At 36.9% G+C, this 27,389-nt stretch overlaps 2 protein-coding genes across 9 annotated transcripts in view; one reads left to right on the top strand and one right to left on the bottom strand.

The window, feature by feature from the left end:
• Positions 1-4,891, top strand: part of hyd (E3 ubiquitin-protein ligase hyd) — a 50,051-nt gene extending 45,160 nt beyond the window's left edge. For all 6 annotated transcript variants that reach the window (XM_087348684.1, XM_022078650.2, XM_022078652.2 and 3 more), the window contains exons 42-46: positions 41-239; positions 1,430-1,636; positions 2,611-2,758; positions 3,522-3,752; positions 4,385-4,891. In XM_087348684.1, coding sequence (XP_087204810.1) covers positions 41-239; positions 1,430-1,636; positions 2,611-2,758; positions 3,522-3,752; positions 4,385-4,597 — 998 coding nt within the window. In that variant the 3' untranslated portion in view covers positions 4,598-4,891. The remainder of the gene's footprint in view (positions 1-40; positions 240-1,429; positions 1,637-2,610; positions 2,759-3,521; positions 3,753-4,384) is intronic.
• A 1,571-nt stretch (positions 4,892-6,462) lies between these two features.
• LOC110836930 (uncharacterized) lies at positions 6,463-16,279 on the bottom strand. 3 transcript variants are annotated; one of them, XR_002545510.2, is made up of 9 exons: positions 16,164-16,279; positions 15,140-15,259; positions 11,796-12,023; positions 11,309-11,542; positions 10,786-10,881; positions 9,870-9,989; positions 9,301-9,384; positions 7,294-7,627; positions 6,463-6,942 (listed from the first exon to the last, which is right to left on the bottom strand). XR_002545510.2 is itself a non-coding variant. In XM_022078660.2 (9 exons), the coding sequence occupies exons 2-9, from the start codon at positions 15,245-15,247 to the stop codon at positions 6,935-6,937; spliced, it is 1,056 nt and encodes a 351-aa protein (XP_021934352.2). In that variant the 5' UTR covers positions 15,248-15,259; positions 16,164-16,279; the 3' UTR covers positions 6,463-6,934. The 3 variants fall into 3 exon arrangements, 2 of the variants coding, with proteins under 2 accessions (XP_021934352.2, XP_087204852.1); XM_022078660.2 differs by having other exon boundaries at positions 7,450-7,627; XM_087348726.1 differs by having other exon boundaries at positions 6,463-7,627.
• Positions 16,280-27,389: the final 11,110 nt, after the last annotated feature.

The raw sequence follows: 27,389 nt of genomic DNA, 5'->3' as shown, positions 1-27,389 counted from the left end.
CACAGACTATCGGAGCTCCTGAATTTTGAGTGTGTTTCAGATCTAGATGTGTTCAGCCTGTCAGAAAGAGGGAAGAAATCTGGAAGTGGAGCATCAAGAAGTTCAGAAACTGAAGAACCTGCAGATGATAGCGAAGACAACTCACCCTTGTTCTATAGTCCTGGCAAGAGAGGTTTCTATTCTCCGCGCCAGGGAAAGGCTAGCTTTGAGAGGCTGAATGCTTTCCGGAATGTTGGGAGGTACTGATTCAGCTATGTTTTGGTATTTCTGATACTAAACTCTGGGTTTTGCACACATGATTTAATGTCTTTCTGAAGGATGAACATTAAATGCCTGTATCTTTGATAAGTTCTATGGTTTTGCTTTAAAGAAAGTAATTTTTATTTGGAAAACTTTTAAAAAATGTCCTAAAGGAAATATGTGAATTGAGTGTGTCGTAGAGTATAATGCTAAGGAGAGTATTTGGAACGAAGAGAGATACAGTAACAGGAGCATATAAAACAGAATTACATAATGTCAGGTCTCTTGAAAAAGCCATACAGTGAAGTGAGGGGTGGTGGCAGCAGCTGCTCCTTAATTTCCTGTTTGATTTGATCGGACAGCTTCTGGCTCACCCAGTGCTGATCAACAATGCTTCCCCATCATCTCTAATTGTGTTACTGATATCTGAATACAGCTTTTTAATGGTGTTGACCTATACCCATACAGGCAACTCTCGGTTTACGAACGTTCAATTTACGGACATTTGCTATGACAAACGTCACAATTCATTCAAAATTTCTTAAAGTCTCCAATAGATAGAGTTCCTTATAAAACGAAATGCCAAATGTATATTGAACATAATTGTAACATTTATATTAATAAACTTTTAAAAAATGTATTTATTACAATAATTATCAGAAAATTATTATATTTTATATAACTGTTCTTGGTTAATAAAACTAATCTAGCCAGTAAAAAAATGCTGGTTTACATGCCACGCCATGTGGCGTACGTTACGTATCGTATACGATAAACCATAACGCATATATACATTATAATAAAACGTATTGTATAGACCATTCAATGTTTAGTACATGGTTATAACGCTTTAAAATGGCTGCTAACACATACATTACGTATCGTAAAAGCTCAGGAATGCAAGATACACATAACAAACAGCATCTTAGAACGGAACTCGTTCATAAACCAAGAGTTACCTGTACTTCTAAAATGCCCTCTTGTCATTTGTACAGTGTTGATCAGACATTTCAAGAACAATTCACTACAGTCTGAAAAGTGATCTGATATGATTTTACAAGGACTGAGGTAGTACTTTCACATTTGATCACCATCAGCGATCAGCTTTATTGTTGAATGCCTCGGTTCACTAGTGAAGGATCACAGTGTATGTTTCTTTATGTGTATGAGTTTATTTATTTGGTTTTAGGTTGATTGGTCTGTGTCTCCTGCAGAATGAATTATGCCCCATTTTCTTGAATCGTCATGTGATGAAGTATATCCTTGGTCGACCTATTAGATTTCATGACTTAGCATTTTTTGATCCAGTCATATATGAGAGTCTGCGGCAGTTGGTTGTGGATGCAGAAACTAAAGATAGTAATAGCCTTTTCTCGGCACTTGATCTCACTTTCAGGTATGGTTTTCAAATATTACATTGCTTGTAGACAATGCTGTTTTTATTGAATTCAGGGTGTTTGTAACTCTCAACTCCTGTTTTGTTACAAGACACATTCCTTGTTTCAATACCATAGTAACCTGACAGTAAGTCTAAATTTATTTTCATTCAGAAATATCTCCTTCTACTCAAAAATAAAAAGTACAAAGTGATCATACTAGTTTTGGGAAGCTCAGCTATAAGAGATATTTCACATGTTTCCTATGTTAACAGTGCCAGCATATTCAAGAAGTTTTAATAACATAACAATAGTAATTTAGTTTATAATTTTTCTAAACTCCTAAAATTAAGAATATAATAATTGCAAAAGATGCAGCATATACTGATGACATGCAGGAAACTTTTAAAATATTCTGTATACAAAAATCATTGCATTTCCAATGGCTTACTGTTATATCCATGTGAATCTTAACATATAAATTTTTTGAGCTATCAGTTTATAGCTTTGGTTTTGAAATGCATTCATCCTTTAGATGTGATTTTTTCTAGTTTCTCTATTATAGATGGGTAATTGGCTTTACTTATATTCTGAGAATAAATGGTTTCTCAATAACAGTACTCAGAGAAATTTTAGAAAATTTGTAAATTATAAATGCCTTAAATTTTGTCTTTATTGCTATAAATATCAAAAGATTCTGGAAACTGAATTTATATCTTGAGAAGCAGTAACTCATATTTTTGTTAAAGTTTGCCACTGTTAAGATGGAATCACCTAATAGTTGAAGTAAATTTTTCAGTCATTGTAACTTAAAATAATGCACTGAAGGCTGTTTCAGAATTGTCTTCATGTTTGTTAACAAGTGGCAATCAGTTTATAAAATCTTGTTTTTCAACACAAAGAGAGACAATTTGAAAATCCTGTGCTGTAGGATGTAACTTTTTCTTCTAAATAATAATAAGTTTCACACAGTAATATGTTTGGTTTGTTTCAGCATTGATTTGAGTGTAGAGGAAGGAGGTGGTACCATGGAACTTGTATCTGGTGGTCGTGACATGGAGGTCACTGCACAGAACGTTTATGACTATGTGCGAAAATATGCTGAGTATCGCATGATTAAAGCACAGGAAAAAGCCATTGAGGTAGGGTTTTAAAATTAATCACCTCCTATAAACCATCTTAAAAGACACAGCAGAGGTGTTTTAGTGTTATTGGAGACAGAAAAAAGGTCACATAAATAGGCAGCAAGAAAACAAATTTTGAAAGCATGTTTTGTATAATGTAGATAAAAGAGCAAGAAATGAGTGTCTTTGAAATCTGTGTGGCTGGACTAAAGCAGTTTAAACTTTGGTGTCATATGACAGATTTATGTGGCATTACGATCCAGAACACCAGCATCAACATCTTTGCCACTGTGAGAATCTCCAACTCAAATGACGTATAGATTGATATAACATTTTTTTATTAACACAAAATCATTTCTTCCTTTGGATTTAGTCTTGCTTTCACCTTTTACAAGTCCTTGTCATTTTCTACTGTAAATAATCATTCTGTAATGACACTGTGTTGTTAGATTGTAGTTTTTCTTCTGCCTCCTCATCTCCCTTTTTACCTTTATAGCATCAGGGTTGATTGCTGGGTCCACCTCCTCCATTCCTTCCTATCCCTTGCTAAGAATTTCATCTGCGTTAAACTTTTCCCCTTTGCCTGTCCTATTTCTCTAATAGTATCCAAGTAGCTCTTTCTAGCTCTTCCTCTTGTTCTGGTGCCCTCAACTCTAGAGATTATAGTTTTAAACATGAAAATGTTTTGAAATTGCACTGCAGTTTGTAAATTATATGTACTTATATATAAAGAACTGAATATAAATGTTGTCTGACATCCCATTTCTTGTGCTTGATGCAGGCACTGCGTACAGGTGTATTTGATGTCCTACCAGCCGGTTCGTTGGATGGGCTTACAGCGGAGGATTTGCGGCTGTTACTGAATGGTGTTGGTGATATCAATGTGGCTGTTCTAATCTCTTATACCAGTTTTAATGACGAATCAGGCGAATCAAGCGAACGTCTTTTGAAATTCAAACGTTGGCTGTGGTCCATAGTAGAGAAAATGTCTCACATTGAGAGACAAGATCTGGTGAGTACAATACAAAAAGTGCAGATTACGAAGCTGTTGGACGTCAACATAGTGTTGAAACATTAAAAAACAGGATTATGGCAGCTATTGAAATTTGTCACCAGACAGCTCAGTTCTGTTTGGACCAAGAAAGAATGTTGTCTCAGTAATGCATTATAATACACGCACATATAAAAATTTACTACATTTATTCAGCTGACATGCAAACAAAACATTTCTGTACTGTAATGTACTTACTCTTTAGTTAACAACAGACTGCAAATTTCACAATCACAATTATTTTTAGACAGGTTTGCATCAAAGCTGTTTAATGTGGTATGTGAAAATAGTCGCCTCTCCTGATCCACCAGCTAGGAAAATCATTGTTCAGAGCATCAGGTGTTGTTTACACACTAGTGTGAATGAAGAACTCCATTTGTCACATGTTTTCCTAGGAATTAGGCAACCCACATGCCTCAGGGTCGTTGTTGGAACAGATTGTTTCAGCAGTGGGAACTAACATCATAGTTGACTCACAAAAGTTTCCTGAGATCACATTATCACAACAATGACTTTGGTTACTATTGTTGCCTTTCACTTTCATGCTTAGACACATTCATCATTTTGCCTTTTGTGTCTTCTATGTTTTCCAGGTGTATTTTTGGACAGGCTCCCCTGCATTACCTGCTAGTGAGGATGGATTCCAGCCCATGCCAAGCGTGACAATCCGACCCGCAGACGATTCTCATCTGCCAACAGCAAACACCTGCATCTCACGTCTCTACATCCCATTGTATAGCAGTCGTGCAGTGCTTCGTCACAAGCTGCTGCTTGCCATCAAGACCAAGAACTTTGGCTTCGTATGAACCTCTGTCCTATACATAGGCGTTATGTGAACTGGAAAGACAGTCCGTGCTGCTCACTCTTACCTTCAGGGGTTTGTGGACCCATAAGACATAAGTCATGACTTTCTTATTGGCCTAGTTCATGTGATGTGGCATCTAATTCTTGAGTTTCGAGTGAAATGTAGCTGTACGAAATGGAATCTGTCAATGCATTGGGTGAACATTAGAGTTTGTAAGCAAAGTTACTAAATGGTATTGAAGTAAGAAAAATTGTCATCTCTTTTAAGACATGTAATAAATTATTTAACAACATGATGTACTGTATTGTATACAAAGGAGGATAAACTCATGTGAAAATAGATAAGTAAGTGTTCCCTTCAGTCATCTGATCTTTTAGTTCAGCAGTTCAATTGATCAAAAATTCGACACTCCAGTTTCAGTTTGTTACATTTGTAACAAACAAGTAAGAACTCATCATCCTTCCTTTTCTTCATGTTAGTATATTTTCTTTTAGATGAAGTTAAAACTTGCTTCTTGTGAGAAAATAAATGTTCTTTTTCAGTAAATTCTAGTTGTTTTTGGTTCACACAAAACTAAGAGCCACAAATCTGCATTAAAAGATTCCAAATTTTGAAGTGTGATGTGATCACAGCAACTATTAAACTTTATTGATGAGAGCATGAAGGTCATGCTGCGATGCAATTGAAATGTGTATTAGTGTAAAAGTGGCATATTGCCTTGTGAAAGGTTGTAATTCTGTGACAGTGATTGAAACATGGAAACTCTATTTCTTTTTCCAGACAGGCATGCAGTTTTATGTAGAAAAGTGCATATATTTACACACACACAAAATTTAGTATGACTGATTACTAAGAAGGATGTATTGTCGTTTTCAAAACAAATATAGTGATTACAAGTTTTGTTATTGTTATTCCTATCACAAATTAAAGGTCTTTGGACAATTGAACTAATACGCTGAAAGAGAAAATTTGTAACTGTTATTATGCCATATAATTCTTTAATGCCTCATTCTTATTTGCTTGTTTTGATTTTTGCAATATACAGGTATTTACTTTAGATTTAAAATGTAGATAATGAAACATATGTTTCATTTGTGTTTGGTAGTCCTTAATGAATTACATTGGCTATACAAAGCAGGGTAAATGAAAAGGTGAGGATCAAGATGTTTATCATTTTGGTGTGTGGTTTATGAATAGATGCGCTCGGTTTCAAAAGGAGGTGGTTGTACTTGCTATGTCTATGACAGTCCATGACAAAGCAAAGTGATTTATAACCAAATAAACTTGACCTGGAAGTGAAATAATTATTTCATGCATACTACAATTTGATGACACTTAAAATGCAAAAGAAATAATACCTATATCTATTTTCAACATTGAAATGTTTTAAGTATGTTTTCTTCATTCATATAATTACTTTATTTTTCACTGACAAGAATTGTTGCTGCAAATTTTTCTATGTCTATAATTACATGATGAAATATGTTCAAATTAAATTGAAGAAACATACTGTGACATTTTTGGTAAGGTTAACATTGATATAGTTGCATTAAATTATTTTACATGCTTAGACGAAAGTAGATGATCATGTGACAACACAAATTCACGTGAGTTTGATTTGGCCATGCTATTTGAGTGAGAATTGCGGTAAAGAACTGTGTCCGAGAAGCACTCGCATACACACGGACACATAACAGTGTCACAGGACGTTCCATGACATAAAGTCTGTACTTTACCTACATCCAGGAGAGTTCATTGCAGGTTGAAAATAAAGAGTAATCAATTGCCTGTTCTCGATGTTGGAGTTACAGACATTTGAAGTTGAAGCTATTGGAAGATATAAGCAGAAAAAGCAAGTTCACTGTGGACTGTTTTACATTTTTTATTGCACAAAACTAGAAAGTACATAAAGTAAAGTATAAAAACTGGACGTTCATTCGTGAGACAGTGGCATAATTCTGCTGGCATTTCATTGCTGACAGTTTGTCACAGAAACTACAGATCCTGTGAGAATTTGTTAATTGTCTCACGAACAAGGTCTGTGATCTGATATCTACTACATATCAGTATATTCCCACATCTAGTACTACTGTGTCAATGGGTTATTCCCCAATACAGCCAAATACCCAGAAGGAAGCCTAGAGCCTGCTACTGTCAGGTTCACTCTTACATAATACCGGTTACTTGAAGACTAATGGCTATATTTCAATTGTTGGTCCGTAGCAGAGTAAGAGATGAAATGTTTTATGTCACCATGATGTTGACCATCTTCACTATGCTTGAAGTTTCTAAATGACGCTAACTTTGAAAATATTTGGTTGTCACATTTCTCTTGTCATTATATAACTGAAATAAAAAGTTATTGAACTTGTAAAATAAATTAATGTATTCTTGAGGATTTATATATTGTATTTCTGATATTTTTCTCCCTTTTCTATAAAAATTTAGGTCCCTGATTTGTTCAAATGCATAGTTGGGTTTCAGTATACAGTATGAAATTAAGATTCTTATAATTGATGACACTTTAAAATTTCCATTAAGCCATCTTTAATGACATTTAAGTTGTTTTATTGTCCACAATGAAATAATTCAATCTTTTAAGGAATTGTGTAATATTTTTCAGCTGTAAAAAGAGTATCAAACTTTAAAAATGTTAAAGGCACTGATAAATTATAGAATGTTGACATTACTGCTTACCCTGGAAACTGTCATCATACATGTGAAATGTAGAAATTGTTTCAAGTCCAGTAATATGAAAACTTTGTTTCTTTCATCATATCCTTAGTAACACAGTCAGTAAATATTGAATTTGATGTTTCTACATGATGTTTTCAAGATCAGAATTTTCCCCACCATAAAGAAACTCATATGCAGCTGTAGCCATGTCATCATAATCAGGCTTACTGCTGGCCCAAGACAAAGATCGCAATTCCCCACTTCCGATATTATCCTCGTCAGGTGCTGCCATATCGTCTCCAGGGGTGTACCTCTCCCTCACATCCTTCATGATGCAAGCTTCAAGTTTCTTATGCTGCAAAAACAGAATTCTCACATTGTAACATTTGGCTGATAAGTTGTCATATTTTCCATACATCCCTGATTACGTATCTTATGTCCTGAAATTTATTATCACTTTAACTATACTGTCACTATACTTTTATGTTACACTGTTTTTGTTTTTGTACTGTATAATATCCTTAAGATCCACTTTAATGATATTGTGTCCACTCATGATCAAGTGACCTTGCTGGATGAAGTTACCACAACAAAATATGTGATTCTTTATGTTGATATGTGCTCAGACCATGTAACAGTTGATTTTATAGCATTATTGCTCTTAGCCAGTGGTTGTACAGGTAGCCCTCGATTTGCGCTGTTTCAGAATAACGCCAATTTTGAAACCAGAAATTCAAAAAATGAAAAAGTATATTTACTGTTATTTATAACGTTTTACAATGTTTCTCGTAATTCTTACATCACTGATTTTGAATAAAAATTATAAATACAGTCATCTCTGCAATTACGTATGTTTCGTTAACGCGAATTATCTCCAATGAGATTGATGAATCGGTAAAAGCTGTTTGTGAAATGCAAACTTTTGCATATGCGAGTTTGCTCTTATACAATTTCATTCCTGGCACTTTAAACTTTCAAGGGATTAATTTAATCTCTGCGGAGGTCTCGGGGTTATTTTTACTACGCGATTTTATATAGGTCGACGTCTTACGTGAATGCAACTATCGCATAACAGCAGAGATAACTGTACACATCAATCACATGAAATAATCACAGGGACCAACAAATTATTTATTTATTTATTTAGTGTTCTGTCTGACGACAGGTCCATATGAACAGGATCCTTCCATCCTTTTCTCGGACTGGGACTTGTTCATATACGTTCTTGGCAGATGATCCAGAAGTGGTTTGCCATTTCCTCCTTCTGTGTGTGAATGGAGTGATTGTTGGGATGCCACGGAGAAACCAGGGAAGCCCCCGGAGGAAAACTCTGTGTTGCCTAGACCACGGCCTTGCCCAACACAAGTTATAAATTCGGGTACCGCTGGGAATTGAACCCGAGACCCCAGGATTACATGGCCAGTGTTGCTGTTACCAACGAATTGCAGATTGTAATTGTATAAAATATATTTTTTTTAATTCCCTTTATTTTGTTTGCGTTATTTCGGAGCTTTAAATGTAATGCCATTATATTACTCGTGAGTGTTTGGGGAACACATGTCATTGACTTCCCATTGATTTACATTATAAAAGAGTTTCAATTTATGCTGGTTCGTCCAGGAACGCATCCCCGGCGTAAATCGAGGGCTACCTGTACTTTATTTCACTAAGATTGTCATCCTGCATGCATTCCCTAATGTGTTGATATGCTATATTGTCACTGAAGTTCCTTGTGAACTGATATGTCAGAAGATTCATCCCTAATATATGTCTTTGTATTATTTTAATTTTGTCTGCAGTTGTTTATATGCTGGTGTTTCTGAACTTTGCTGAACTTTTATACTTATGTGTATGGATAATGTTAAGGTGATAAAGAATAGCAAGGTCAAGTTCCATGGCCTGCTTTAAATAATAGGCTTCTGCATAATTTTATCCACAAGCTCATTTGATTGTAGCCTTGGTTTTTAAATATGGAGAGAGAGATGTGATGTACCTTTAACTACAAGCATAATAATTTTCAGCACCCACCTTATAGCATCTGAAGAAAAACATGGGTTTCACCAGTTCCCGAGAAAGCTGAAACTTATCCTTTCCCGTCTCAGGAACACATTGCTGCAATAAAAAGCAACATTACAAGTAAGACTTGATTAGTCTCATATTTTAAGGTTATAAACATTTTCTATCTTAGGAACAAGCGTGTCGATTGTTTTAGGCCACTTGGTAAAAAATTTTAGTTAGTCAGAATCCAGAAATATAAATATACAATCATTTCCCTACAGGAAACAGCATGAATGCTTTGCAAATATCCAAACAAACAGTTTGGATTGAAAGTGTTTGACATAATTTCTGGATGCTTCAAATTATTTGAAGATTTCTGTCTTCATACTCTCCGCTGTGAAAACCTTCAAATTATTTGCTGGCTTTTATGATTTGCATCATTAATCAATTTGACATTTACTGGCATTTATGTAAGTATGTTACTCCTCTAGAATTCTGTTGCACTGCATTTTTGACACAAAACTTTATTAATATTACAGAGAATGGTAGTGTCTGCTGCACTTAAAATTATTTTGTTTAGATTTAAAAAAACTTCTTACAGCAAACTGTTTGCAGAACTGGACACCATCAACCATGTCTTTCTTCAGTTCTTCTCCAATTGGTAGTCTGTTGATTCTTTCTGAAATCTTCTCAAAATTGGGCTCCAAATTTTCATCCAACTACAATTTAAAAAATTATGTATTTTAACAAATTAATTTCTAAATCACTGTCAAAAGTAAAACCAAAATTTTGTTCAAACCACGACATTTTGTGTCATAGAAGATATTCTGAGCATGTCATTTAAACATTGGTATTGCCTGTAGCTGGGTCAGAGGCTGTACTCGGCAAATTTTTAAGTACCCAAGGAAATCCTTGGGCACTTTACTCGCCTTCACTAATGTAAATTGTCTAGTTGTGTTCTTTGTGTTAAATTAGCAAGGGGATTACAATGACATTGCATTTACCTTGTGTTTTTGTTTCCTTTATATTTTTGTATAAACTTGGGAGTGATTAGATTTTTCTCTATCTCACTGTTCTAGGTGAGTTCATGATTTTAATGAGAGTTGGCAGCAGAACTCTGCTCAATCATGTATTATTTAGTTTTATTACAGCTTATAACACAGCCGCTTTGCTGAGTGCTAACATAATCAAAGTATTCGATTGGCATTTTCTGTTAGTCTCATTTTTCTTTGTCATATAGGCTGTACAGATGCATACTTGTCCCTGCGTGAAACTGCATTAACTCTTGGACAGATAAGTGCAATTTAAAGGATATTTGTCTTTTGAGTGAACTTTATTTTGTATCCACATGGCTGTTCTCACTGTCTTGAATTTATTTTACAGGAAAGTACAGACCAGATGATTTGGCTAACAAAGAGCTAACCAAAATACTGTGTGACTTGTTCCATATGTGCCCAGTCTCTTCTGATACTGCACCCATTGTGCAGTAGGAATTGGGAAAGAACGAAAACTTACATAGCCAAGTTCCTGCATCACACACGTCACATTCCTTATCTTGCCATTGAGACGTGATGTCAGAGTTTCCAGTTGCCCTCTGATGTCGAGATCTCTCTGTAACACACAGGACATGATCTTGAGAATCTCCTCTCCATACTTAGGTAAGAAACATCAGATATTCTAAAGCAGTTAATAAATAAGCACCTATTACTAATACATTCTGATATTCACATAATAATTCATATAAAATGAACCTGTTAATGTTATTAAGTACTATAAGATGTGCTGATACAGAAATCAGTATGGCCTGAATTATTGATGAACTTGCGCAAACATCTAAACTTATGAAGATTTCTGGGTTGTTGCGCTGTGTAGTCTGGTCGATGTTTACCAACGTTTCGGAGTATGACCTCAGAAACGTTGGTTAACATCGACCAGACTACACAGCGCAACAACCCAGAAGACAGAAATCTTCATACTCACTGCTGTGAAAACCTCAAATCTTAAATCTAAACTTATGTTCGATTGTGTGTTTATTTACCGAAGCTCTCTGACCAGAAGAGTATGTTGGTGCACCAGGATAGAAAGGTGCCTGATAATAGGGGTTGGGCCCTGCAGGGTAGACACTCTGGTAGGGCACAGGCTGGGGGTTGTACAGAGATCCGCTGGGCACTGCAGGGTAGTACAGGGGGAATTGCTGGGGGTAGAAGCCTGCAGGCCTGTACTGGGGTGTCACTGTAGGACTCTGCTGTATGTATCCAGACAGCAGAGGATTCTGTTCAATAAGCAACCAGAACAGTGAAAATTTGATGTGTTTGACTGTACTCATTTGCCTTGTAAATGTTGACTGTAGTACAGAACTTCACATTTATAAAGAAAAGGCTACAACAGGTAAAATTATAGTTTTGTATATTTTAATCTTTATTTTTGTTGATAAGAGACTGGAAGATAAAGAAATCAGAACTGAATATTGGGAATTAATCTGCTTAAGATTAGAAATTAAGTTTTGAAATTGACGACTGACTCACCTGCTGTGGGGGAGACCTGAAACTAAGAATTGCCTGTTGGAGTCTGGTAGCGTCGAACGAGGGCGGCACAGCGCCTGCAGGAGGCTTCTTCTTGTCGCTCGGCTCGGCTAGAGAAGGTACGGCCTGACCAGGCGCAGTGGCGGACACTCCGGCGCACTTGGCGCACGCTGCCTTCATCTCCTGGCGCACCTCCTTCACCACGTCAGATCCAAAACAACTCTCGTACACCTGCACATCAACATATGCGGCCTATTTTAAACAGCTTCGACGATATTTTCGTTGTGTCGGGCCCGACTGACAATGCGGTAAATATTTTTTTTCGAATTTAAACGGATTCAGCATGAATTTTAACATGAGCTGTTGCTTGGGTTAATCTTCCTTTGGTTTTTCTACCAAAATGTCTTGTTTTCATCATTAGCTCCGGATTAACGTCCGACTTTCGTATAAAACACTATCGAATTTTATTGGCTTGACTGTTTGCATTGCTCTCGTATATGCGTCTCCCACACTTTCATCTGCCCTGTGAATTTTCGGGCGTCGGGTTTTTCGTCGTGTTTCACGTCTTCTGGACCCTCTTCCATCAGCACCATAAGCCTCTGTTAACATCTGCAGAGTTTAACTCGCGCTTTTGACTAATTTTTCACAAAACTTGATGTTAATGCGTTGCTCCAACAACCTGTCACTCAGTAAAATTTGAGGCTTTCACTCCAGTGAGCACGCAAAATGGCTGTCATTCAATCATTTTTCCTCCGGGACGGAAACACGCGCTTGTGTAACTATGCCACTGCTTCGCCATACTGTCTTATTTGCTTCAAGAACACTCAAGATGCAACTACAGGCCGTCTTAAGATTTGCTGCTTACTTACTGCTCACTCTATACATGTATACGGGCATTCCGGGTACTTAATTGTTACACCTCGTGTTAAAAACTAACAGTAAATTTGTCCAAATACTAACGAATTCAATCCTCATTCTAACTGTAACCTCTTTTATTTACTGGAGTACTAATTCGTGGTATCTGGAAACATAAGCTTCAAAATTATATTTTAATTATTGGAACTGAGTCCAAATAAAATGTGATGATTTAATTCTGTTTGTGAGAACTTTGTAAACATAAAAGTAGTCTGGAATGTTAAAGAACGTCCAAAAGTCTGTAATCTTGGTATATTATTTTGAGAAGAAATCTCGGTTTTAACTAAACTCGAAATATGAATGCAGGGAACGAAACAGACATTGATCCCTTTCGATAGTCAAACGCTGAAGGAGGATGATTAAAAGTGTCATTGTCCTTTGATTAAAGTCTGTTTGACCGTCGTCGGTGTAGTTCTTGTCTCCTGCAATGGAATTTCACGAGACGAAATGTAAGACCTTAAGTGACGTGAAACGTTGATAACTGAAAGTAAAATTACGTTAGGCCTAAATACTGAAGTAATTATCTTTCAGATTTATTTATTGTAACGAAACGTTCGTAGATGAGATCTCTTATTTCTTTGGGGTAATGACTTCTGCATGCTTTTTCGTTAACAACCTTGAATCAGTGTCGTGGTCAGCGAAACAGCAAGACTTAAAGGTGCAGATTTTCTCGTTTCCTTTTACACCACATTCCTGGAATGGAATAACACCGTGACAGTCATTGTGTCCGCGCTGGTACAACGTTTGTTGTTAAAATAATTGCACTTGTTTCTGGGGCTATTTTTTAAATAAACATTGTTCGAAGAAGTAGTTGCGTTTTACACGCAAAAGCCTATAAAGATCATTAAAAATAATTACTTAAATAAATGTCATCCAACTGGAGACAGGCATATAAAAGCATTCTAGTGATTCTAAGAGAACGTACTTCATGACGCTGTATCAACTGACTAGGTTATACACGGTTAATGAGAAATTATCTTTTCCGAAACTTCATGTTTGAAGAAACTTAAGACGATGGACAAATTTCAAAGCAAAAATCACTTTTTCTTCCGGGCATTCAGTATCTATCTTCATCCCAGAATGGTTTATTTACCAGTGTGTACTACACTCATATTTAACTTAAATATAATTTTGAATAAGCAATAGTAACAGTAATAATGATAATAAATTAAAGAGAAAGATGCTGGTAATTATAAGACGAAACTTCACTTGACCTATAACTGCTCGACGAATTTAATATCGCCGACGGTGACAGATTACACTCCGTTTGAATATTGACAGGCTTTAATGTGCCCCATTTCATTTTCCATGACGTGATTACCCAAGTAATATTTGGTGAAGATCGGATTGACCAGTCTTCGGCCCTACTTCATCTGTGGAAGATGTCCGGCAATGAAACGTCTGTATGCGTGTCATCTGGGCGTTTCTTCTCCTAAATGAGCCAAGCCTTTTATGTAATTAATAGTTTTGAAAAGCTAGCGTAGGCCTATACAGTAATCACGTTTAATGCGTCTATAAGACAGATTCATTAACGAATGTGCGTTTTGTACTCAGGACTTTGTTATTAAAAGCATGGAGTAACATTCTCAGTATTATTTATGTAGAGAGTTGAAGGCCCTCAGATGACCAAAACGTAGCGACTTCGTTTTTGTAAACAAACACCTAATATAAACCAGTTTTTCCTTTGTAATACATTCTTCACATAGTCTTAAGATCTTGTCATATGGCGTGAGAAAATTCCGTACTAAAGCCTGGTATTTTAAATAACTTGCATAATTTATGAAACGGAGTTCATTGTCCTGATCTATACGCAGAGGGAATTTCCAGTCCCTGCTACAGCAGGAATGTAGTATTCAAATAAATAAGAATCTTATTATCACAGTGGTAAGATCTGAAGTTCTCACGGCGGCGAGTACGAAAGTGACTCTTGTGAGATGTTAAGCCGTGTAGTCTGGTGAAAGTTTACCGACGTTTCAGAGGTTTCTCTGCAAGCTTTTACATTAGCAAAAGGATTACTTGGATGAGATTTCAGCCCATTACAATTATTCACTCAATACAAGTTGATACAGAAAGAGAAGCGCTAAATTAGACACCGTGTCATTATCTTGCTCTCTGATTTAAAAAATAAATTAATGTTATTCTCCATATAGTTAGTTAACTACAATTAATCAGTACGTTATTGGATGCTGACAATATATCAGACTGATGAGAAATTGTTCCCCGGAACGATACGTTGTATTTACATCTGACGGGCTGACCGAGGATCGAACCTGCAGTTAATAATAGCTTCTTTTTTTAATTGTGCAGTTACTCTTTAATTATTAACCGTGTTTACATATGCAGTTTTTTCAGAAGTGTGGCTGATTTTTGTAGTTTGGTAAGAAACATTAAACGATTTTCAAGAACAGGGAGATGTGAAGGAATGTGATTACCTTCATCATGGCGTACTTCTTGATGTATCGGTCATCAGCTCCTCCAAAACCATTCACGGAGGCGCTCAAGAACATAAGTGCAAAGCAGAAAAATACCCAGGAGTGCATGGTGCGTGGGTCCTGTAAATAAAGCACAGCGAACGTACGTCCACTTAGCAGTTTGTGGATTTGTACACACGCTTCAAAAAACTTATTTTGATAATATTGCATAAATTATGACACATAGTATTCAAGAGGACCCGAGTTAAAATCTCGGCCTGGAGGATGGAATGGGAGGGACAGGGCGTGGCAGAAATGAGAAATTCTTACGAAATTTTAGTCGAAAACCCTGAAGAGAAGACATTACGTGGGTAACCTAATTAAACTTCGGGATAGTTTATGAGCATCTGAGCAACTACTATAGGTTTCTGGTCCATAGAATTGTTTGTATTATATCTGACACAATTACATTGAATAATGCAGTACGATTTTTAGAATAACTACGGCATTAAATGTCGTATCACACAAATCTTTACATTTCCGGTAATATGAGTCCTGCAACGTCGACTGAAATTTGTTCACAAAGCAGTGAACTCTCTAGCACGAGACGCGTTAGTCAACGTTCGTTTCCACGTCAACGCGTTTCAATGAATAGGTTAGCAAGCCTATATATCCGTTAAAAAATTTAAATTTTCCGATTTAATTTCTGCTACAGATTTCAAATTGTTATGTTGCATGTTTTCGTGACTTTAGACTTTGAATTATATTATTTGTTACAGCCAAAACTTATCATGTTTTATTATTACGTAATATGTATTATGCTTGATTGAAATGTCTTAAATCCCTTGTCTTTGTATTTCGATGTTTTTTTAATTCAAAAATAAATATTTTAGTTTATATAATCGATTCAAATTCCCTGTACCGAAATATATAATATTCGAAAATGAATATGAATTTGGTAACGATTCAGAGTAATTTAATTATATTCGATACTTGCTGTGTACAGCCAAGTCAGTTCCTGCTCTTAACATATGCGTCTACTCACCTGGAAGAGCTCAGGTTTTAGATCGTCTGAAGAAACAACCTTCTCGAGTGCACTGAACTAGAACCTGTGAGTTAACCAAGACAGGGCATGGCTGTTTTATACAGCCAATGGCTTCGGAGGACGGGGTGAAGAGCAGGGAGAGTTAAATGACTAGATACAGCTACATCATCCTGCAGCTGGATGGATGGATGAAGATAATAGGACGATGGTTGGTACAAAGTTCGTGAGAAAATTCCTCTCCCAGGTAACTGCTTTATTATATCAGCATGTCTTATAATTGTTAATAATAGACTGGCTTCACTCATTCCTCAGTCTTAAATTAGACTATCTAATTGGAATGTATAATCGATCCCTGCAAACCACCAAACTTCGTGGACGAGTAGTTACCACTCTTGCATTCTGTTCGGAAGGTCACAGGTTCATATCACGTCCCGGAAACGGGATATCCTAATTGAGATTTTTCATGTTTTCCCCAGCCCCTCTTACATTTGCGACGACGGCCTCCTTCCACATCCTTTCCAATTCATTATTCTCTGAGTAGTCTGTTATTTTATGGTATATAATCTGAGCTAGTGTCAGCGCCGTTAAATGAATCGTAGATGAAAACCATACGTTTCTACAATACGAGACTCGGGGTCTTCACGGCTGCAAAAAAATGGATTATGATCTAGGTTGTAACGTCGTGTTGTCTTGTAGGTGAGTAACCTCCATATTCAGCGTGCCCTTGATATGACTATCTGTAATAAAGAAAGAATATAACACATAATTTTAAGTTGTTTTCAATTTAAGTGAACTATCTGTAAACAACATTACGAAACAAGAATTAGATTCATGACGAAGTAAAAAAAGGAATAATTTCTGGAAACGCTTGTCATTATTCAGTTTGAGAAATGGTATCATCAAATTTACTTTTCAAAACGCTGGAGGTACGGATATAGACCTAACCGTTTTTGTAAGTTTTATTTTAAAATAACTGTGAAATATGGTCTGTTGTTTTTGGAAAATAAAAGTTGCAAGGGTTTTGAAAGAAATTGATAACACCAGATCTAACAAGAAGGAATTAAGCTAGGAGTTTGGATTTTTATTCAACGAGAGGTTATAATTTGCTGGACCTCTAGTCAAAGTATGCAGACAGAATTTTGGTGGGAAAACATTTTGGAGAAACAATGAGATGAAAGAGAAAATTAAAGTTAATCACAAGAAAACAGAGTGTGAAGTTGGAAGATAGATTAGACCACGCAGTGGCGGACTTTTGTATTATTAGTGTTGATAATTTTCGCTTTACTGCCACAGTATCAGGCATGATTATATTTCAAATGTAAGTGCTTAAATCGAATTTAAATTCTGGGCCATCCGTCTTGAGAAAATAACTTTTTAAATTCTCACAGCCTGACATTTTAACCCTTGTTGTTAGCTTTGATACTTAAGTAAAAGTAAGTAAGTAAGTAAAAAAGTGATAGTGGAACCACGGTTCCGGAGAATTTGACGTAAATACGTCTATACGGAAAGGAAGTTTATATATTGGCTTTATTCTAAATATTTCCTTTATACATGCTTTACAATTGAGGTAAGTTTGATTAAGACATTGCTTATTCAACTTCAATTAGTTACGCTTGAAATGGGTCTGTAGTAGCTGAATGTAATGTAAATTAATGTAATGTAATGTAAGGTAAGGTAAGGTAAGGTAAGGTAAGGTAAGGTAATGTAATGTTTTATAGGTAACAACAATGCTAAGTAAACAGATTATGTTTCCAAGGTAACATAACAATGAAATTTGACGTTTCCTAGGTAACATAACAATGAAGTTCCACTTTTTCGTTCCACTTTTTGCCGAATGACACTGACCCTAAAATATAGACGTATTTACGTCAAAAAGTGGGCATTTTGTTTCTATGAAAAGCAGACACTTCCAGTGATTTGCGTTCTGACGGTACTTTTTAAGACGCTAATTATCAGTACGTTCTTTATGCTCCTTATGTTATGGATATGGCTGTTGCCCAACTTGTAATCGTTTTTAAAACATGTAATTAAGCTCGTGGTTATTTCCCTTTTAGTGCATATGCAGGGTAAGTGATTGACCCTGGATCTCATGACCATTGCAAATTACTGACCGTGGGAACACACCAGAGATGGCGTGTTGATATTTGTCACTCGTTCATTAAGAGTTTGTACACATGCTATCTGGCATGTCTGCGTTCACCTAAACCACTGATAGTTCAGCAAAAAAGCAGGCGTTCAGTACCAAAAAGGTACAATGGAACAGTGCAGTGCTTAATGTTTGTGGCAAATGGTATTCAGTTAGATTCAAAACGCTAATTATATTACAGACCTCGAAATTTTTATCTTTAAGCAAGCTTGACACCAGAAAAGGAAACGGACGAAATTCTATAACATGCTTATCCTCAAAAGACTTAAAATGTATACATTGTAATTCCTTTTGTTTTTCTTTTACTTCGTTCGGGATGAATCTGGGAACCTCCAAGTCTGCTGTCAATTGGAAAGGTGGCAAATACTCTCGGGGCGTCATCGCCCACTTCGGAATGTGTCACGTGTCTTCATGCTGCACTGTGAGACACGCTAATTTTGATTGCTTTGCAATTCTGTTCCTGCTTCATGATAGTAGTCAGGCCGTTTGGGAGACAGGCGCAGATTAGATAATAATGTTAAGTTGGATCTTAAAGAGGATGTAAAGCTGTAGACTGGATTAATTTGGCTATGATAGAATCCAGTGGATGAAACTTTTTAACACATATATAAATCTTAGAGTTTCATAATTTCATGAGTATCTGAGCGACTATCAGCTTATTATTACGAAATATCTTCAATGTGAAGAGTCCATGCATATAAAGCACAGTATCACAGTCGAATATGGAAAAATCTGTAATATTTGTTCTCATTATCTGGATAGTGCAAATAAAATAGGCGTTTTATCTGATAGATAATAACATTACCGATTTAAATATATGATATATTCAAGGACAAAGTCGAACCTTTTCTAGGAATCGTGGGCAGCAAACAAACTCAGAAATAAGTCCAAAGTGATGTGTGTGATTATAAAATTGATAGAAAATTGTGTAAACGTAACGCAGATAATTAACTGTATCACCGAACAAATTAGTTCAGCAACCATACATGTCTTGTATTTGAGAGATAAGCAGTTCGAAACTTGGCTAATGAACCGGCTATCCTGATACTTAATTCCTTTCGCAAGTATTTTAAAGCGAATTCAGGGATTAACCTAGAATTGACCAGGATAATTTCCTCCTTAATTCTTTCCAATGGTTTAATCAATGGCCATCATGCTTCATTCACAGCTAAATGGCGTGTAATAAGCCTTCGAACCGGTCAGATGCATCACGAACAGAGCATGAAGCTATTCCTCATTTCTAGTCGGTAATGTATCAATCTGACATCCCACTGTAAGTGAAGAGAGGTTACAGAAAATACTAGATGATGTTGCCTTTATAGCGGAGTTTTAGCGTTCCTCACTGCAGAAAAACTTACTTCTCTCGTCTTCGCCTGTTCAAAGCATTGTCTTCTGACGATTCTCATCATACTAATCATTTTAGTTAGATACTGTAAGAAAAACATCTTTCATAAATTCATACATTCCATTCACCTAATAATTAGGTTACCTACAAAAAGTCCTTCCGTTTCTCTTGTCTGTTTACTGAAGACCATGGATTAGCCCATAGCATAAAATGGTCCATTATTTCTGTGTTCCTAGTAATACCCACTACGCGGGGCGACGTCGAAAAATAAGTTATAAACCACGTGTGATATCATATCCTTTCGTTTTTAGAAACTGAATTTAGTTTAAAGAATAGTTCTGTGATTGTGTTTTACAGACTGGTAGTTTGTTCTTTTGTTGAACTAGCATTTTGTCTTCCAAAGATTCTATCAACAACAGTAAGCGTATGGAACAATCTGAATATCACGTGGTATAAAACTGAGGCAGATTATGTATATGAGTTCAAGTAAAAATATTCAGTCACAAGAAACAATAAGACATTTTTATTTACTGTTTCCTGTATTTTGCCATTCCCAGTCAAGTATCACAGATTAGATATTACAGTTCGTAAGAGACATGTTAAGAAGAACTAGTAGAATAATAACTTTGGTAAATCTGTAGTACGCGAATAAACGAACAGAACAGCGCATCGTCAGATAATCGGGTCCAGTGCTGTGCTGTTTGGTGTAGGCCGCTCGGCGGCCAACATGTTGAGGAAAATGGTCAGCCAATGAATAGAACGACTGAGATTCGGTTCACGGCTGTATAAAAGCAGGAACTCTTTTCTCTGCCATCACTCCCAGAACATCTCTGAGGCCCACCTAACTTCATTTACAATGGATACCGAGACTATTCCACCGGACTAGAGCGGCCTAAGCTTGAAGCTCACCACTCATTTCCATTTAAGTGTCGTGTAGTGACTTACTTCTACTTTTTGACGTAAATACGTCTATACGGAAGGGTCATTCGGCAAAAAACGTAACGAAGTTGTGTAAGATCCATATCAACAATGTGTAAATGTGGACCGACAACAATGGTCAGCTTTTATATGAACTCCTGCGTGCATTGTTATGTTACCTAAGAAACTAATTGTTGCGTCATCTGTTTACTCGGCAAGGTTGTGTTTCATTACTGCCGTCAACAATCCGCTTTCGTTATTGCGGAAAGAGCTGAGCTGTGAATCGCTTGTAGAAGAAGTGCGTCGTAGAGTAGATAATATTGTGCTGTTAAAAACGTTTTAGAATACCACAATTACTTATCTTATATAAGAATTATTACACTTCATTACATTACAGAGACGTATTTACGTCAGATTCTCCGGAACCGTGGTTCCATTGTCAACTTTTCTCATGTTCACATCATGGAACTTGGAAAAAGGGACAACTTCACTCTTTTAAATATTTCGGTGTTTTAATGAAATGAAAAAGCAATTAAAGTCAACGCAGGTCAGAGTTTTCCGTCTAGACGAAAAGTAAATTTGTATTCTTTTATATTCGGCTAGATTACGGAATAATAAAGATATCGAACATCTTGGCTCAATACTTTCGCGATTTTTCTCAACACCTGTGCGGAAATCGCGAGGATTCTTGAAACATGTCTACCTTTTACTGAGTAATATATGTATCCCTGCGAATTCTAATTCTTCTGGACAACGAGCTAGAAAAAGGCCAAAATGAACCCACCAACTGTTGCATTAAATAATATTTAAAGTTTAAGAACGTCTTGGTGTTTTGAAGATTAGGTACAGGATAACATTCCTGAAAGAAATACATTTGGGAACACATCAAAGACTTCACTCAAGCTGAAATTGCAAAGCTTCCATTTCGTGTGAAGTCGGTCCGAATATCCTTTGTTTATTGACGTATCTTGTCAAGAGTTCACAAGTACGATGACTTGGAACGTGCTACACAGCATCGCCAGGACTGCCTCTTCGAAATAATGACGTACACACACGAAGCTGCGGGCCTGAGGTTGAAAATGATCTAAGTCATATACTTAAAAAAAACATGTAAAAACTTCCTTACATATTTCTCAAGTCCTATGTTAATTCATAATTATACATCGTTCCACATGGAGGCCCAAGTTAATGTTCCCTAAATTAGTGCGTCTTTAGCATCATTTCTCTGTTGTTATACAATGTGTGAATTATCTGAGGTTCTCACAGAGACGAAGATGTCAGTTATGACCTGGATTGTGACGCCGCCTATTTTACAGATGGTTGTCTACATTCAGCCCCAGCAATGAAGGCGGTACTTTCCTCCAAATCGCTGGTTACCACATACAAGATTACGCGTCATCGCAATCCAGAATACCACAGTCGACAACAAATAGGCCTACGTGACTCTGCTTTATATTTCAGTAATATGTAGGCTACATATAATTATTTAAAGATTTATTATTAGTTTCTACTACTTGATGACTGAGTACTAGCTACCAGCTGGTACCCAGTTATCTAGACAGATAATACGCCTCTCAGTTTATTCAAAAATTATTCCAAGCAACTTCTACTTCTCCGCATGAACAAGAGTTCGCGTGTGCAACGACAGGGCTCGTTCCTGCTTCGCATTAGTCAGGAGTTTGAGATTTAGGAAGCAAACAACAAAAGTGGACGAGTATATTACAAGAGTGTGTTAATTAGTGTAGCTAGTAATTACAGTACCAAAGCTCGTACCCTTGTCAAAACACGAGTCATATTTCGTATGTGCGTGTACAACTACAAGTCTCCTGTGAACATTTATTTCCGTCCGTCGTGTCCCACGTCTCATATTAATATGATACCTAATTTCGAGGGTGCGTTGCGCCGGAATCATCAAATTTAGTAAAATTATTTAGTAAAATGACTTATTTCTTCTAGGATGTTGCACCGTGTAGTCTGGTAGAAGTTAATCCGTGTTTCAGAGGGACTTGATGAAGGCTTTATCTATTAGATTACATGATGCAATATCCCAGAAGGCAGCCATCTTCGTATCCGTTACCACGAGGGCCTGAAATCTCACACAAATATTTTATTAGTAAGCTGCACGTATTGTGATCCGTAACGAATAATAAACATTCTTTGTAGTGCACTGAAATTTCGAAGATGTTCTTCACGTCACATCACGGACGGTGACATCAACAGATTGCTTCGTTGATAATAACGGTTTGAAGGAACTGTTGGTATCACTGTTACTCGAAAAAAATAACAAAGGCGGTAATGGTGTCCATGGTCATTGTTGCTAAAATATTGCCAGAATTTGTCGTGAGACGACAACTACATCAGTTCTCGTTGTAAAAATAGTACTACTCCTATGGTCTCGGTTCTAAGTTATTTGTTCCGACAGACATGGTCTGGCCCATAAAATGTACTCGCTCACGCTAAAGCTTAAAGGCACCATTGTTGTTGTTATTGTCGTCGCCATCATCATCATTATTATCTGCATTTGTGTTTATTAGGTGAACCATTTTCGGACCAAATTCTAGCCACATTTGCTACTTATGTATGTACACATGATACACTGTATTAACTAAGTGATTTTGGTGTTTCACAAACTACATTGAATTATTATTTATAATTTATTACTTTGGAGGAAACCTCGACATTTTAGAGGAACTTATTGATAGAGACTGTAAGTTCCTACTAAACGTCCGAGGTTTCTTCTAAAATAATACATGGTAAGCCACAGAAGACTCAGGAGTGAACTTCTGACGCTTTGGCATTGAAGCGTTGAAGAGTCACTTGTTTATCGTTGTATTGTCCCTTTCAAAATTGCATTTCCGGAAACTGCATAGTCACCATGGGAACGAGAATTTTCGATAAAGATTGTAAGTATCGGAATTAGAGAAGTCGATCTTCAGAATGTATAGAATCAACACTGTCGGCTGTTACTCTCGGTGGGTTCATGACACGATTTGAACTTTTCACAAAGAAGCAACATGATGGTAAGAGGACAGGTTGCTGGACTCGTGAAGAGTGACATCACATGAGTAATGTTTCTGAGATTTGAGTTTCACGGCTGTGAAGTCGATTGTGTTCTTTTGGGTTGTGACGCCGTGTAATCTTGTACGTGGTTAACGACGTTTCAAGATCGTGTCACAATCCAGAAGACAGCAACCGACACGATCTTCCTGATTTATATTACTTCTGTTTAATTCAGATTTAGAAACGGGCGTTCGCAATACATTCGATCCAACATATCATAATTCATACGCTTTCAGTTAAGAAGTTAAAAAAAGACTTTCATCTTACGTACGTAAGGAGCAATAGCAGAGAACTGTGAGTTCATATGTACGTAATTTAAGTTCCGTTATGCATTCAGGTATAAAATGTCTTAATGTTACTTAATGTACTGCAGGTGTTGGATGCTCGGTAAAAGAAACGACAAACAAACTTCAACCGCATACACCATTACACCATTATTTAAACTGTGCTGGTCATCACCTGAGTCCCAGCTTTGCCAACCGTTCGGTGAAACACGTTTTGGGACTGTGTGTTGAAATGATCACTACCGTTATCCGAGGTCAGCTCCTAACAAGTGCATCAGTGAGTTCCCAAGCAACCAGTATGTAAACACAATCCAAGACCAGGGTTCGTATTAGTCCCTACAGTCCGAGTTTCATAACAGTAACAGACAATATTTTTGTTTAAATTTTTGTACAAAAATTTGTACAATTGTTTGTTGTTCTATAGGCAACATCTAAAGAGAACCCAGTTTCCAGTGTTGAATTTAAAACACAGCGTTAATTACAGAACCTCTGCACGCACAAAACGAAGGAACCAATGATACTATTGGATTCTTGCATCCGATGCACTGCTTGAAATCGGTCGGCTGTAATTAACGCTGTTTTGTCGCTTGATGAGCATTTGTCATATACAAACACTTCCTTTTCCCCGAAACGTTGCTACCAATCCGTGTATTGTTGTTATATTCGGTATTTCCTTGTCGGGATATGCATTCATAAATTTTGAACGAACAGGAGCAAGCGTTCGATGCGAAGTAATGTTCGAGCACGAACGCACGTTCTACTCATGTTCGCACCTACACAGCGTTTGCGCAACTGGCGCGGGCAGCGGCCTAGCAACAAGAGCAACTTTGACTCGAGTGTCACATTTCAAAGTCATCTGCAATTTTAACGTCTTTTCAAGCTTAATTACCGCTGTTTCTGCTTCCTTCTTGAAACTTTTTTACATCTTTTTTCGTATCAACTTCTTTCCCAGCTTTACTCACATCATTAATCATTTCAGCTACTTTATTTGTGTCATTAAGATGTGTCATTTTTTCATTCATGTCATCAGATTCTTCTGTTGTTTTTCTTGCCCACTCTCAGAAAATTTTAACATCTTCCCTTCCGGGTCATAAGTGAGTAGTTTTTCACCTTAAACCCACAATAGGCAGCGAGAGTCTCCATGCACTTAGTAATGATAATGGCGTCAGAGCAGTGACCTTCGCTACGTCAAAAGATTTAATTGTAAAAAGTACAAAATTTCCACACCGTGATGTTCATAAATACACTTGGACTTCCCCAGATGGCAGAACACACAATCAAATAGATCATGTTTTAGTAGATAAGAGAAGGCAGACAAATGTAATTGATGTGAGATCATTCAGAGGAGCAGATTGCGACACTGATCATTATCTGGTGGTAGCAAAAGTGAGGGAGCGGCTTTCAGTAAGTAGACGAACTAAACAAAATTTTGACACAGAAAGATTTGATTTGAAAAAATTAAGTGAGGGAGAGGCAAAGGAACAATATCAAGTTGAAATTTCGAATAGGTTTCAAATTTTAGAGACAAATGAGGATAATGAAAGTGTGGACATCAACAGGGAGTGGGAAAATGTCAGAAACTGCATCAAAATTTCAGCAAAAGAGAAACTAGGATACTACAGGAGAAAGCAAAATAAACCGTGGTTTGATGAAGAATGTTCAAAATTAATAGATCGAAGGAAGCAAACAAAATTTCAATGGTTGCAGAACCCAAACAAAACAAATGCGGATAATCTATGTAACGTGAGACGTGAGGCTAGTAGAACCTTTAGGACTAAGAAAAGGGAATACCTGAAGGGCAAAATTGCTGAACTTGAGACAAATAATAAGGAAAAAAACATCAGAGACCTGTACAGAGGCATTAATAACTTTAAGAAAGGATATCAACCCCAGACTAATTTGGTAAAGGATGATAGTGGCAATTTGCTTGCAGATCCAATAAAAATTGTGAATAGGTGGAAAAATTTCTTTAGCGAGCTCTTAAATGTTCATAATACTGGTGATATTAGACAGATTAAAATGCATACAGCTGAACTGTTGGTGCCAGAACCTAGCTTAGATGAAGTGGAACTAGCCATTGGGAAGTTGAAAAGTTATAAATCTCCAGGAATTGATCAGATTCCGGCCGAATTAATTAAAGCAGGTGGCAAAGGGTTGCATATGAGGATCCATAAGCTTATTCAGTTAATTTGGGATAAGGAAGAGATGCCACATCAATGGAAGGAATCCATAATTATTCCTATTTATAAGAAGGGGGACAAGACTGAGTGTGGTAATTACCGAGGAATATCGCTGCTATCAACCTCATACAAAATTCTATCCAACATTCTTTTGGCAAGATTAACCCCATATGCGAATGAAACTATTGGGGATCATCAGTGTGGGTTCAGACGAAACAGATCAACGATTGATCAGATCTTTTGCATTCGTCAGATACTAGAGAAAAAATGGGAGTTCGGTGGGACTGTACATCAGTTATTTATAGATTTCAAAAAAGCCTATGACTCTGTGAAGAGAGAAGTGCTATATAATATTCTTATTGAATTTGGTATACCAAAGAAGCTAGTGGGTCTAATAAAAATGTGCTTAAATGAAACCTGCAGCAAAATTCGAGTAGGTAAATATGTATCTGAGACATTCCTCATCAAGAACGGTCTAAAACAAGGAGATGCTTTGTCTCCCTTGCTCTTTAACTTTGCGCTAGAATACGCCATCAGGAAGGTCCAAGGTAGGCAGGAGGGTTTGCAATTGAACGGGACACATCAGCTATTGGCATATGCTGATGATGTTAATTTATTGGGGGACGATATAAATACAATAAAGAGGAACGCAGAAGTTTTACTAGAGGCTGGTAGACAAGTGGGGCTGGAAGTAAATTCAGAAAAAACTAAGTACATGTTAGTATCTCGTCATCAGAAGACAGGCGGGCAAAATTATCTTAGGGTAGCTAATAAATCCTTTGAAAGGGTTACAAAGTTCAAATATTTGGGAACAACAATAACAAATCAAAATGATACTTGTGAGGAAGTTAGGAGGAGACTAAATTCCGGAAATGCTTGCTACTTCTCAGTCCAAAATATTTTGTCTTCCCGTCTGATTTCTAAGAACCTGAAAATTAAAGTATACAAAACAATAATCTTGCCTGTTGTTTTGTATGGGTGCGAAACATGGTCTCTCACTCAGAGGGAGGAACACAGATTGCAGGTGTTTGAGAATCGGGTGTTGAGGAGGATATTTGGGCCTAAGAGGGAAGACGATGGGGCGTGGAGAAAACTGCACAATGACGAGCTTAAAAATCTGTACTGCTCCCCCAGTATTGTGAGGGTGATTAAGTCGAGAAGAGTGAGATGGGCGGGACATGTAGCGCGCATGGATGGGACAAGAGGTGTGCACCGGGTACTGGTTGGGAAACCTGAAGGGAAGAGACCGCTGGGGAGACCTAGACGTAGATGGGAGGATAATCTCAGGCGGGA

Source organism: Zootermopsis nevadensis, unplaced genomic scaffold, assembly GCF_977971745.1.
Source record: "Zootermopsis nevadensis isolate Lab colony 2312 unplaced genomic scaffold, Znev_1.0 Znev_ptg000013l, whole genome shotgun sequence".
Lineage (NCBI taxonomy): Eukaryota > Metazoa > Arthropoda > Insecta > Blattodea > Termopsidae > Zootermopsis > Zootermopsis nevadensis.
Note: the sequence above shows the minus strand (reverse complement) of the source record. Positions and strands in the feature narration are given on the sequence as shown.